Source organism: Corvus cornix, chromosome 3 (assembly GCF_000738735.6).
Source record: "Corvus cornix cornix isolate S_Up_H32 chromosome 3, ASM73873v5, whole genome shotgun sequence".
Lineage (NCBI taxonomy): Eukaryota > Metazoa > Chordata > Aves > Passeriformes > Corvidae > Corvus > Corvus cornix.
In genome coordinates this window covers 109,686,508-109,700,338 of record NC_047056.1, presented here as the reverse complement: position 1 = coordinate 109,700,338, position 13,831 = coordinate 109,686,508, and the positions used below count along the sequence as shown (strand labels likewise).

Below are 13,831 nucleotides of genomic sequence, written 5' to 3'. Positions count from 1 at the left end.
GTAACCTTAATACCAAGGCACAAGGCCAGGATGCTGGAAGAGAAGACTCAGGCTGCTGAACGTGTGCTGCCTCACTAAACAAGTTTGAAGAGACACTAACCATGGTACCCATCACCCTCTTGGCAGCTCCAAAAGGTAAAAATTCAAGATAGACAATAAACCCTGTGCTCACACCACTTCCAGGGTGACAGCTGAAAAGTGTCAGAGATTGTACACTCTGTACATACCTGCTTTGTAGGGTGGTTGTGGCTCCTTCAAAATGTGAAGGGCTTGGCAACAAAAAAATGTTATTGTCAGTCTTGGAGCACTAGACAGGTTGGACCAGATGTTTCAGTATCATTATTCTTCCTTGTGCTTTTTTAATCTTTGTTATTTCCTCTTTATCTAGAAAGTTTAGCTAAACATAGGAATGATTTTGTATGAAAGCCAAGCTGAGCTCATAATACCCAGGAAATACCCACACTTCTCAAGAAACAGAAATTAACTTAGAGCCCCTCCAGATCTGATTCCGGTATCTAATCATCAGGAAGAAAAACTTTTTGAGGGCAGTCTATGACTCAAATACACTGCAGAGCCTGTCTTGTTATAAAGGGTTAAAAGGTTCCTATCAAGTTACCTCTCCCTGTTTGCAAAGCCTGTACTGGTTGTGATAACCCTGAAATTCTGAAACTGAAATCAGTGAGTCTCTTATATTAAAACCACAAAAGCTTTAATAGTGGGGGGCGATTGCTTGTAACAGGTGTAACACTTTTATTTATATCTTCCTTTAAGGCTATGTGACAACTTCACCAAATCCAAACCAAATCACCTTTCAGCAGAAATATCTTTTTAAAAAATCCAAAAAATGCACCAAAAAATGCCAGAATAAAACAAACAAACAAACAAACAAGACTTGCTCCTCCCTGAGATAATTTCTGGGGTAATTGTGTCCAAAAGAGGGGCAGCAACACCTTCCTGAGAGCAGCAGCTCCTGGGACTTTGATGGAGCACACTGTTGTTGATGACTGCTCTGTCCTGGCAGCCAGGCTCTCTGACTGACCCATTCATTCACAAATAGTAGGTTTGGTGCAAAATCTTGCCATTGCTTTTAGACATAATCCTAACAGACCCAGTCAGCTGGCAGATGGGGACAGGTTAAATGTAGTGACTGTGGAAGCTCAAGGCCTTTGAGAGGTCTCTTTTGATTTGTAAATTTGCAGCACCTTCACATTTTCTCTCAGGGCTATTCAGTTTGACTGTGGGTGAACACTTTGAGAAGTAAAGCCTCACACCTTTTAAGCAAAAGCTCTTGCTCACCTAATCCTAGAATGGTTTGGGTTAGAAGGGACCTTAAAGATCATGTCATTCCAACCCCCCTGCCAAGGGCAGGGACACCTTCCAAGATACCAGGTTGCTCAGAGCCCCATCCAGCCTGGTCTTGCATACTGTCAGGGATTCACAACTTTGGGCAACCTGTCCCAGGACCTCACCACCCTTACAGTACAGAATTCTTCCTAATATCTAATAAAAACCTACCCTCCTTTAGCTTAAAGCCATTCCCCTTTATCCTATATGCCCTTGTGGAAGGTCCCTCTCCAGTCCCCTTTAGGTACTGGAAGGTTCTATAAGGTTTTCCTGGAGCTTTCTCTTCTCCAAGCTGTCTTCACAGCAGAGGTGTTCCAGCCCTGTGATCAACTTAGTGGCCTCTTCTGGACTCATTCCTGTGCGTCCACATCTTCCTTCTACTGAGGACCCCAGAGCTGGATGCAGCACTGCAGGTGGGGTCTCAAAAGAGTGGAGTAGAGGGGACAAATCACCTCCCTCGACCAACTGGTCCTGCTGATTTTAGTGCAGCCCAGGATACTGATGAACATATTCCTAATATTAAGCCATCAATGCCACAACAATGACTCTTTCTAGAAGCAGCTGCCTACCAGCTTACCACACATTCTCCTACCACCATGATACCACCATCTTTTCACTATCAGAAACACAGATTAAGATACATCTTGTTATAGACTGCTTCTAAAGCCGGAAGATTTTAAAAATGAAATGTACTTTGGTCCACTTGTGGGGTTTGTTTGCTTTCTAGACTGCATTCTGAGCAATGCCATCTTCTTTGCATCCTGGGTTTTTTTCCCATGGGTACAATGTATCTCCTTTCAAATACCTTTCAATACCTTTCGGTATTAAGTACTAGTCCAGTCCTGAAAGGCACGGAATGTACATCCAAACACCTGTTTCCACTGCAAACAGAAAGAAGCCACAAAAGTCCTGTGGCCCTCCCTTATGGATTTTAACTGTATTACTTCATGTAAAAGGAGCACTATTTCAGTTTTGTCATTATGTTCACGCATACAGGTTCAAGATTGCCAGGAAAAGCTAAGCATACCTTCCATCAGGCTGTGATTGTCATTTATACAGAAGCACTTTGCTTCCCCAGCACACAAAGGACTGAAATCAGCCTGAGTTACAACAAGCTGGGTTAAGCACAGAGCAAGAGCTACCTCCCGATGTTCCCTTCCCCAGCGCTGCAGCCGCCAGCGCCTCACGACCCCACACATCAAACCTTTCTCTCTGGCAGCCTCCTCCAATTCCCTGTCAAACAAGTTTAGAGAAGCAAGTGCCGGAGTTTCAGCATTCAGCAAAGGCCTGCTCACACAAGCTGCACGTCTGATCAAGGTGGCACCACCTCCCGGGCAGACCTCACGGCTCCCACCATCGCTCTCCTCGTGTCCTGCCCCAGATTTGGGGGGGTTTGCTCTCAATCAAGCACCTTGCAAGAACAAACGCTTGTTCACAAAAAGATACCTCACAGATCCAGGGTAGGGCACCGTTAGAAAATGAGTGAAATCAATGGGGATGATAACAAATAGGTGTGATAACCACTTAACCTGTCCCTGCCACAGCAGTTCAGCTGTGTCCTGGTGGTGCCCAGCCTGTCTGTGTGGCTCAGGAGATCCTGAGCCAAGCTGCATTAGGTTACAGAGCAGCTCTTTTGGTTACAGCCCCGCTCTCTACTTGTCTTTCTGAGGCTCCTGCACTCCTGGTTGATAAACAGAAAAGGGAAATAGACCAATTGTGTAACGCCTTTCTTTTTTTAACCTGAGACAGAAAATGCTCTTATTAGGGACACTGTGGCTGGTGAAAAACAGCCCTTTCTGGTTTATTTGGGCTTGTGGAAGCTACAGTTTCCACCAGGCCACATATACTGCCCTATGTTTTCTCACTGATCTCTGTGTTTTCTGTGTGTTCATTCAAGGATGCACGACAGAACCCTTTTCCTTGGCTGAAGTATCAGCTCTATAAAAATCAAATGAGGCATTGCTCATTGATCCCAACATCCTTTGCTGTTAGAACTTGTCTCAAGTGTGGCCCAGTATATTTACATTTGCCACTTGTCCCAGTATTTCATGGTCCTCCAGAAGTTGCCACTTTTCTGTTCTTTCCAGCCTTAAAACAGAAAAAGTATCTTCTCCTTTGCACAGTGCCTCCTGGATCAGCCTTCCTGTTTATCTCCCCTTACTAATATCCTATTATTTGCAAAGTCACCCTCCAGAAAAGTTTTCACCTTTTCATGATGATCTCACATGCTCCTTTTTTTCAGCTTTCAGCTCGTGTCTCCTTTGGATGTTCTTCTCCTTTTATTTTGAAACTTCTGAGGTGTATAATTTAATACTCTGGTTACATACTTTACTATACAACCTTTTAAACTTTTAATTAAATTAATGGCACCTTTCCAAAACATCAAGAATTGATATTTTTCAACCTAAATGGAAAGTCTCCAGGAAGATACCAATTAATTCTTTTACTCCAGCTCTGAGTTTTATGTGAGTCTCTATGCAATCCTGTAATATGCATTATGCAGGAAGTCAAATTACTAAAAATATTCTTTCTGGAGTTATAAATCTTCAGGTGGTGGCATGGCTTAGTTTAATGCAGTGCTCATTTTTCCCACTATCTTATGGATCCAGAGCTTCACACAATGAATCTGGGCAATGACCTTCACTTTAACAGCTGATGTAGTCAAAGAACCACATATCACAAACATCCGTGTCAGCCTCAGTGAAATAGTGTGAGCACTAAAACAAACCAGTAGCTACAGATTTCCATTCCAGCACATATTTGACTGATGACAGAGTGCCAAACAACATCATCAGCCTATTTTTTAGCCCATAAACATCTCCATTTACCTGAATTTGATAGAAACAACTTGCAGGAGGTAAGGTGTCTGGCTGTAGGGACTCATGCTGGTCCATTTCAGAACATTAAGGTCTCTGTACAAAGGATCTACAGGGCTCTTATGAACCTGAAATTCTTGTCAAATCTGTTTGCCAGGGAAAAAGACCTTGCTGCTGGCTCATTCAGAGCAGCTGCCCCTGAACTGACTGGTTTTGGAAGATGTGTGAAGAGGCCATGTATACACATCATGGATGTGGCTGACATTTCAACTTACAGCCCAAAATATCCATCGGGGAGTACAAAGTAATTACATACTCTCATCTTGACAAAAGGGAGGAGTTGGAATTTGCTTTCCCAATCTTTCAGGGCTCTGTTTGCTAAGGGGCTGAGGTAACTCCTACATATTAATAATAATCCTATGGATTTATAGGGGTGGTTTAGGCTCAGAGAGACCAAACACCTGCAAGTGTTCCAGGTCAGGCTGGGTAAGGTTTTAAGAAACCTGGTCTAGTGGCCTATGGCAGGAGGATTGGAACAAGATGATCTTTAAGGTCCCTTCCAACCCAAGCCATTCCATGATTTTACATGGGCTTAGGGGATTTCAGCCTCAATGTGTGTAGAGGCTTTAAATACTATGAACATCAAAAAATCTGAGCTCTTCACTGAGACAGAGTCTGCACAAGTTTGCTATTAATAAGGTTGTATGTGTCATGGGTTTCAACTGTGCCACTGGTTTTAATGGTAAGAGTTGCACACAACTTGAAACATTCTGAAACCCTACCACATAATAGGTTAGCAATTTTTCTGTATTTTCATTAAATTGGTTTTTGTTCTCAGTTACCCTTCTATAAAATCAGAATGAGCTTCGGGCTGAGGAAACCAACCATAAAAACTGATTTAGTTTTTATTGGTTTAGAAAAAAAAGAAAGTATTGCAGTAAATAATTGGAAGACTGACAGCTTATCGCAATCCTTATTGGTTTATGGTCCATCAGCATTTCAGACCTGATAGATTCTGCTGAGGTACCAAATCCTGATACCCCTCAGCTCTTCCCAAAAATGGAAGAGAAAGTCAGGATTCATAGAGCAAAACCTGAAGCCTACAGCCTCAAGTCTAAAGTTAGGACACAGTACATTGCAGGCAGCAGGCTAAGAATAACAGAACAAACTCATGAGGAGAGAATTAACAATAAAACACAGGAACTCTGACTCTCCCTCCACAACATTACCTAATTCTAATGCCACGAAAAAGAAAGCAGAGTGAGCATGTGTGTGAGAGATAACAGGCTGTCACAGCACCGCTTCCACTCAGTGCCAGAAAATTAAAGTTTGATTATTCAATAGAAGCTGAGCCGATCCAAGAGCCGCACTAGTGTCCAGTTCACAGCACAACTTACCTTCACAAAGAGCTCAATTTCAGGGTCCTTTCCTTCCCCATTAGCAGCAACACAGTCTGTCATTTTTCACCCCCAAGGCTCCCAGCTGATTTCTTGCTATTAAGTGGCAAAAAGAGGTTTCAGCTGCACGGTGTGAGTTTCCCTTTTGAACCGCTCTCACAAAGCTCTTAAGACACAATTTGTAATGATAAAGCTCAAAAGCAGTGGAGTAAACAAGTTTTCAGGTTGTATTAAGAATTAAGAAGAAGCAGGCAGCAGTCCCTATTACGGCAGTTCTTCAGAGCAACAAGTGCTGCTGTGCTCTGAGCAGAACTGCAGCCCTCGCTATCCGCCCAAAATAGCCCAGAGCATAAAAAAAGAGAGGGTGGGGTTAAATTCATAGGGGAGGAGACAAGCTCCTGGTACCTTCGGCAGGATCAGTCTCTGAGCGAATAATTCTGCCCTTCCCCGTTTTCAGCATTTCTGTTGTTCCCTCCCTTATTCTACAGCTGGGAGCACCAGGGACAGGGAAGAAGGAAGTCCAGCAGCAGGGCTGGTTTCGTTGCTTTAAGCAATAGTGATGTTTGTCTCTGCTTTTCTGAAGGGTGTTTGTCCTGCCTCTAGCTGTTCAAAATCCTAATATTGTTATTGCTAAGAAAGGTAAGGAAAAAAGAGCTTGTGCACTGGCTGTTGGATCAATGCAAGGAACGGGCAGAAAAGCAGAGCTTTGCCTCAGCAACCCCTGCCATGTGTGTGGTACAGAAGCCAAAACAGAATACTCAGGTGAGAGAAGCACCTGTGATGCCACCACTGCTGTTGGAGCACAGGAGCAGAGGAATGGGAATGTTTGGGTCCTAGAGATATTTCTCAGCGTGTCCCTCGGGGTGCTGGTTATAGAGGGGGGACAGGAGAGCGATGATTCGCTGGGTGGAGCATGGGGGAGCAGCTCCAAAGACCTCAGCCTGCTGCTGGCGTGCTGCTGTCGTCTCTACTCCCTTTCCTTCGCCCTGCATTCCTTGCGTGACTCAGAGGGCACCGCACAGCAGCCCTGAGCATGAGGTGGCACCTACAGAAAGTCCTGACACAGCCAAAAGGCACGAAGGGAGTGAGTGCTGGCACAGGAGGGCAGAGGCAAAGGGGTCAATGGCACCTCCTGCTCATCCCCATCCCTGCCTGGAGGGACTTTGTGTCCTCCTGCCCTCAGGAAGTCCCCTCCTGCACTTCTGCCCCCCGATCCTGTTTCAGGACTGCCAAAGCTCTGGCTCACAGGCTGTTGGCAGCTCAAGCTGCCAGACACGAGCAGTTTTACCTTTCCCTTCTGACACACAGAGGTCTTTTGGGGAAGGTTTTGACATGATCAAACACTCTCCTTTCCTGAAAGTGCTCTTAGCTGTGTGCTTTTGTGATGATCTCCAATTCCTTCCATGACCTCTAGGCATTTGACACAGCTCCAGAGAAGTCACAGCCAACATCTCTGTGGTCCTTTGGGTAAGTTCTACAGGAAATTTTCCTGCAACAGCTGCTTCATGTGCACGCCATGAAGGACTGAAATGGTTAACGAGTAAATCTCATTATGCTGTTGCAACTGTAATTACAACATAATCATCATTATAATTACTGTAAAAGTATGCTTATGGTTTTTAGATCTAATTAGCACTCATTCAAATAACTGGAAGGTTAACTATAAGAGAATTAAGTGTTATTACTCCTTTGATTTCAAATTTTTACGTGTAACTTTTGGATTAGGCACATTAATTACCAAGCATTTAGAGTACAATTATTCTTAGGCCTCCCGGCAAGTTTCCAAGGACATGGGCTAAGTGTACTTACATGTGGCAGAAAGAATCATTGCATTGTAATTATGCATTACAGTTATAAAAGTCTGCCAAAAACTTAAGAGCAATCACCATATCTCTAAAATGCATCCCTAAATAATGCATTGTTAACTATACAATTATAAGCTTTTGGGTTTTGCTGAAAAATTGTTTTGCTTTAGCACTTTGTGGTGACATAATTTCCCTTTAATGAGGGTTCCTGGGATCAATGGGAAATGGGTCATCTTGACTGAGGTTACCTCTAGCTCCAGCCTCACTGAAAACATTGCTTTGATATAGGCAAGCTGTTTGAACAAGGTATATCACAGGACCATCTCTATTGGCCCTAGAAGAGAAAATACTGCCAGCTCTGAGCACAGTAATGAGGCAATGCTGCTAATGCTAAACCAAAATGTAGAAATAAAATCAGCTTTCAAAATATCGGCACTTAAAAATTGTGATGCATTGTGACCTATTTAGATGTCTATTTTAGAATGAAAAAATGTGCCCTAGAAGCGTCTAATTTTTTCCACTGAGCCCAGGGTAATGAGATAAACACATCATGGTCAGACAAATCCTGCAGTAATTTTTAAGTAAAAGAAATCTACGGCTTTAGTGCCTGATTCCTGTGCACGTGCCATCCCTTACTCCAGAAGTTGTGCGTGCCTTGTGCTTCTGAAACTCAGACTCTAGATGTAGCAATTTCGGTAGAGACTCAACGTGTCAAAACATTCAAATCCTTCCCTCCCAATTACTGTCTGGGTTTAGTGGTGTGTTATAATTAGTTTGCAGATGAAGATTATTGTGCTGAGGCTCAGCAAAGCAGAAGGGAAACTTTGCAATACAAAGGGAGAGAAGGTGCCCTGCAGCCATGTCCATTCTAACCCAGATATAAACTACTGCAGGAATGGGCCAGATCCCACCTGGTTCAGGGTGTTTCTGGGCAGTGCTGCCACTGGAAGGTGCTTTCCCCATCTGCTTCCACCCATAAGACACCACCTTGTACTCGCCCCCTGCCCCAGGACTATGGGATGCTCAGAGGCTACAGAAGCTGAGGAGTCAATACCACACATCTGGTATTCCAGCTGTGCTTTTAGGTATCCACAGAAAGAATAAGCCAGCCTACCTCAAAAAAACCCCCTCTGCTTTTCAAAAATACCCCCATGGAACCCCTAGAAGAGACCAAAAATAAAAGACAACATAACTTGTTCATACAATGTTAGTTTTTTAAAAAGAGATTCTGAAAGCTGAATTTAGGATAAACATTGTAAAAGACAGTGAGTAGGAGGAAATATATATAGATGTGTGTGTATATATATATATGCACTGCTTTAGGAATCTATTCATGCATTTACTGCTTTTCTGTCATATAAAACTGACTTACCGCTTACATCTGGGTGGAACCTTTCTGACTATAATGGTTTTTACTGTCTACACAGCTCTTTTGTGTGTTATGAAATCAGCTCTTTCTTCAGCCAAATTAAGGGTAAGACACTGATAAATAATTAGTACACTCTCATTTTACTGCAAAGAATGAGTCACTTAGTTTGGCCTATCATTTTCTCACAAGTCAGAAGTAGCAGAGGCTTTGAGTTACACACAAGAACATTAGACACTGAATTATGAAGTCCTCATAAGCCAAGTCTTTATAGTTTGAGGTTTATGAGATATAGAAATGAATATGAGCACGTCATCCCATTAATAAAAGAAGAGGACAGCTTCAGAAAAGGAATGGCCACGTCTTCACATAAGACCTCTATTGTAGGTGAACTCTGACGCACTATCAGCTTTCACAGGCCTGATCCAAGCTTCACTTCCAGCAAAGATTTGTCCCAAGGGGGTGAAGCAGAGGCCAAGCATCCAGAATGTAACTCTATCATGCAGTTCTCCAGCAGACCGCTATGTTACTCAGAAGGATCAGGGCACAAAGCACATCCATCCCCCAGTGCTTCCATCCAGCTCATTCCATGAGAGCAGGTATTGCAAGTTTTATATGACACAGGTGTATTGGTTTGGCACAGCCTGGTTTTAGGTAGCAGGGGGGCCACAAAGATGCCTTCTGTGAGGAAGCTGCTGGAAGCTTCCCACCATCCGGCACAGCCAATCTCTGACAGTTCTGAAGATGGACCATGCTGCTGGCCAGAACTGGGCCAATGAGAGAGGTTGGTAACACCTCTGTGGTGACATATTTAAGAAGAAAATCAAAACAAAGTCACAAGATTTTGGATTCTAGTCAGAGAAGGGGAGGTGAGAACATGTGAGGGAAACAACCTGGCGACACCAAGGTCAGTGAAGAAGGAGGGGCAGGAGGTGCTGCAGGTGCCGGAGCAGAGATTGCTCTGCAGGCTGTGGTGATGACCATGGTGAAGCAGCTGTGCCCCTGCAGCCCATGGGTCCATGTGGGATGCAGAGATTCCTCTGCAGGCCGTGGTGATGACCATGGTGAAGCAGCTGTGCCCCTGCAGCCCATGGGTCCATGTGGGATGCAGAGATCCACCCGTAGCCCGTGGGGAGGTGCCCGTGCCAGAGCGGGTGGATGCCTGGAGGAGGATGTGAGTGGTGGGAGTCCTGGTGGAGGCTGGAGCAGCCTGGCCTTGGAGCACTGCACCCCGTGGACAGAGAGAGCCCCGGCGCAGCAGTTTGGGAGGGCTGTGTGCCCGTGGGAGGGGCTCAGGCTGCAGCAGGGGCGGTGGGGCTGCTGCTCCTGAGAGCGGACCCATGCTGGGAAGATCACGGAGAACTGTCTCCCGTGGGAGGGACCCCACGGCCTCACAGGGGAAGGACTCCTCTCCCGGAGCAGCGGAAGGAAATCTCGGTGATGAGCTGACCAAACTGTTCCCCTGCGCTGTCGGGGGGAAGGAGGGAAGGGCGGGGGGGGGAAGGTGTTCTAAGGGCTTATTTTAGTTACTGTTATCCTCCTCTGATTCTGTTAGTTATAAATTCATTTCGCAACTTAAGTTGATCCTGTTTTACCCTTGAAGTGTTTCTCCCGGTCCTTATCTCGCTCATGAAGCGTTCGTTAATTTTTTTTTCCTTTTCCCTCCCCTTCCCAGCTGTGGCAGGGGAGGGTGAGCGAGTGGCTCTCGTGGGTGTCTGGCATTGGGCATCAAACCACGACACACAGACAACGTTTTTCATTGTTGTGTTGAAGAGAAGTAAAAATTTGGTGCAGCTGCAGTAAATGCAGTAAATGGTATTCGGGGCTATGATTTTAACAGGGAATTATTTAACTGCTTAGTTGCCAAAGAATCCCCAACCTAAGAAGCGGCCAGACTGGTTTGAATGGGTTATGAAAACGTCTCTTCCAGAGACAGTTCTGAAGTACTGGCAATTTGCAATTGCATTTATTGGATGCTAGTAGTTTTGATATGCAACACACTTAACAAGTTAACAACTGCAAGGAATCAATCCAATAATTTTAATTTTCATTTCAATGTGTCACTATCAATTTCTTTTCTGAATTTCAGAAAAATCAAAAGGATTTGTCTCAGATATTTGTGGCCAGACAGCAGGTTCCCCTCCCCAAATGTACAAGACATGCAAGGACATACAAAGCTCTTCTCATCAGCTTCATGCCAACACTGGGTGAGCAGATACTTTCCCTTGACTCCAAAGATGTACAGTACCTCAAGATATGTCGGTTTGATGGAAGAACTGTGATTTTGTTCCTTCTTGTAAATTTTCCCACACTCAAGGTAATGGAAGAAAAGACATCAAGAGGTACAACAGCTGGGCAGCCTGAATGTCCCAAGAAATGGAAAAGGATGGAAAAGTCTAGGCCAGAAAACTTTGCACTCCATTAACTGGCCAGTTTGAGATAACCCACTCTATACCCATCCCCAGATACTATGAATCCAACACAGCCATGAGCTACAGCAGCGCTCCTTTATCTTTTTATTAAAAAACATTATTTTAGCTCTAAAATTATCTGGATGAAACTCTTCTGTTTAGCAGAGTTAATCAGCACAGACTGGAGTTTTGCAAAGTTCTAGTCCAAAACCATGGAATTATTTTTATATATAATTGTGTTTTCACATGGATGCAGCATCCAACCTTGCTGTAACATTAATAAGCATTAACACCTTCAAGAGAAAAACCTGCTGCTGTTCAGTGTGAAGAGGGATTTCATTATGGATAATGATCTCAGTGCTCACATTGAGACAGCCACAGGTACCCATTTGTAAGGAAGTGGCTCCGAAAAGGTACAAAATTATCTCCTAATGCTGCATTCAGTACAGAGGCTTCTAGAGGGTAGTGGTTTATTCCTCTATTTTACTATCACTCTAAAACTGGCATTTCAATTAAAAACAAAAGATACTTCCAACCAGGACTGAGACTGCTCTGGAAAGTGGCATTGTAGGAGATACAATGGAGAGCATGACAGATTGTCCCAAACTGTGGGCTGTATGGATAATGCAGCTGATGAAAGGAGAAATGTAGAAATCCTCAGCCCTTGCTTTTCAAAATGCATCCTCTGTGCTATTAAGTGTGGTGAAGAAAAACAGCACCAGGTAAGTGTGACATACCCATTGTTGTTGACTCACTACTGTCATAGAATAAAAATTACATGATTTTACTTCCAAGTCTGCAACAGAATAAGTAATGCCTATTCTTGTTTTATTTTACAGGAGTTCATACTGCAAGTCCTTATTTAGATTATTTTTGTTCACTTCTTTGTATGCTTCTTGGCATAAATTAATTGTAAACTAATTAGGATCTGAAGCATGAGCATGCAAATTAGGATTAAATCTCCCCCAAACAAAAGACAAGCACACAACACACTACTTTAATCCCAAATTTATGAATTATTATTTACAGAAAGTGTTCAAAATGGTATGTACAACTTATGTATATCTCAGGCTAGTTCTCTATTCCTCCCAGTAAATAAGGCTCAAACAATGCCCAGTTGCTGCTGATTTTATTGGGTACATTTGTGTTTCACACTGTTTAGCAAACAATTTGGCTGAAAGCTGAAATTGCTTTCTGTGTTCTGATGCACATTATTTCTAAAAGGTGAAGCCTTCAGAAGCTCAGTTTGAAATTACCCATGACTCAGGCTAGTCCCCATGGTTTTGCATGCTGGCATCATTATGTTATGTGCACCGATCTGCGCTGTGGATTTCAGGATCCTCTGTGGTGTGTATACTATTTGGCTTAAGAAAAGGGCCTCTGGATTTTTGATCCCTGAAAAGCACACACTTGATCAGTGTGAAATAGCAGAGCTCAACACCCTTACATCCCTCTGTGGCAGCAAAGTTTAACCTCTGCAGTGGTGATGCCTCTGTCAATGGCAGTGCTGCTCGCCTGGGTTAATGCAGCTGGCTGACCTTGAGCCTCACAGTGAACTGAAGAACTCTTCCATTCTCCTTAATAAACTGCCTTCATTCATTTTTCATTTCACCTTTTGGTACTTCTTCTGTGATAAAGTTTCCACAAAGTTTGCCAGCTCACTTGCCTTAGTGCATCACCTCAAGCTGTTACGAAATGAATGGTAGGTTCTTAGTTCTTTTTTTCCTTCCTAAGAACTTCAAAGTAAGAGTTCAACATCTTGCAGCACCTAAAGTTGACTTGGTGATACTCCATTTTAGTTTTTGGGGTATTTTTGCTTGGGGACCCTTTTCACTGCAGAGTTAATGCATACATCCAGAAAGAATTGAAGCAAGGTGGTCAGTTAAGAACAGATGTGACCTTCTCTTCTGCAAATACACTTTCACATTAACAGATTTTTGCTGGTGGCCATCAAACCCAGGTCATTTCAGAGAACCTGTCCCACATACTTAAGTGGAAGATATTGGTAGCAATTCTTAAAAAAGGAGGTTGGCTTAAGACCGAGTAATTTTTTTTGGTGAAATTCAGCACTGAGCACAGTCTAAATAACAGTGGTGCCTTGTTTAAGTCTGTCAGAACTGGGAATACTGGCTAGTCTAACTAGGAAGAGAAGGTTTTTTTCCTCTTAAATGGAAGATTTTCCAAAAACTTGTCACCTTTGGCCGAAATCACAAAATTTTCACAGAATATGTAGCAGGTATCACTTTTGTAAGAAAGTCACCAGCTGCAACACCTGGGAGCAACCTCACAGATGTCAAAATGTCAAAACCCAGGCTGTCTTTGCATTCTCACTGCTCTGATCTTGGTGACAACTCTGATACAATTCTGTAGAAGGTGGACTAGGTTTTCTTGTGAGACCTACATCAGTCAGAAAAGTTCTAATGAGATATAGACTCCTTTACTCATTATTAGCAATTTCTACCCATTTCTAGCCAAGCAGCAAGTCAGAGTTGATACCAGACTAATTAATAAATATATATAAAGGTATCTCGTGATGTTGAGAGAGAACCTAAATTCCCCTGCAGAGCATAGCATCAAACAGAGACTCTCCAGTTAAATCTTGACTACAGGTTCATGCAGAAAATTGACCTTCAGAGAGGAAAAGCAGAATTCATGAGGATGAAGCTGGGTGTGTTGTGAGATCTGACTCCAC

The 13,831-nt window shown here is 43.4% G+C and overlaps 1 protein-coding gene and 1 long non-coding RNA gene across 2 annotated transcripts in view; one reads left to right on the top strand and one right to left on the bottom strand.

Annotated features, from left to right (window-relative positions):
* CLIC5 (chloride intracellular channel 5) overlaps positions 1-5,887 on the bottom strand; it is a 51,989-nt gene extending 46,102 nt beyond the window's left edge. The window contains exon 1 of the mRNA XM_010393208.3: positions 5,558-5,887. Coding sequence (XP_010391510.1) covers positions 5,558-5,620 — 63 coding nt within the window. The 5' untranslated portion in view covers positions 5,621-5,887. The remainder of the gene's footprint in view (positions 1-5,557) is intronic.
* Positions 5,888-10,052: 4,165 nt separating this feature from the next.
* LOC120411733 lies at positions 10,053-12,815 on the top strand. The gene is made up of 3 exons (XR_005604235.1): positions 10,053-10,165; positions 10,818-10,935; positions 11,046-12,815. It is a non-coding gene; the product is annotated as an uncharacterized LOC120411733 (long non-coding RNA).
* Positions 12,816-13,831: the final 1,016 nt, after the last annotated feature.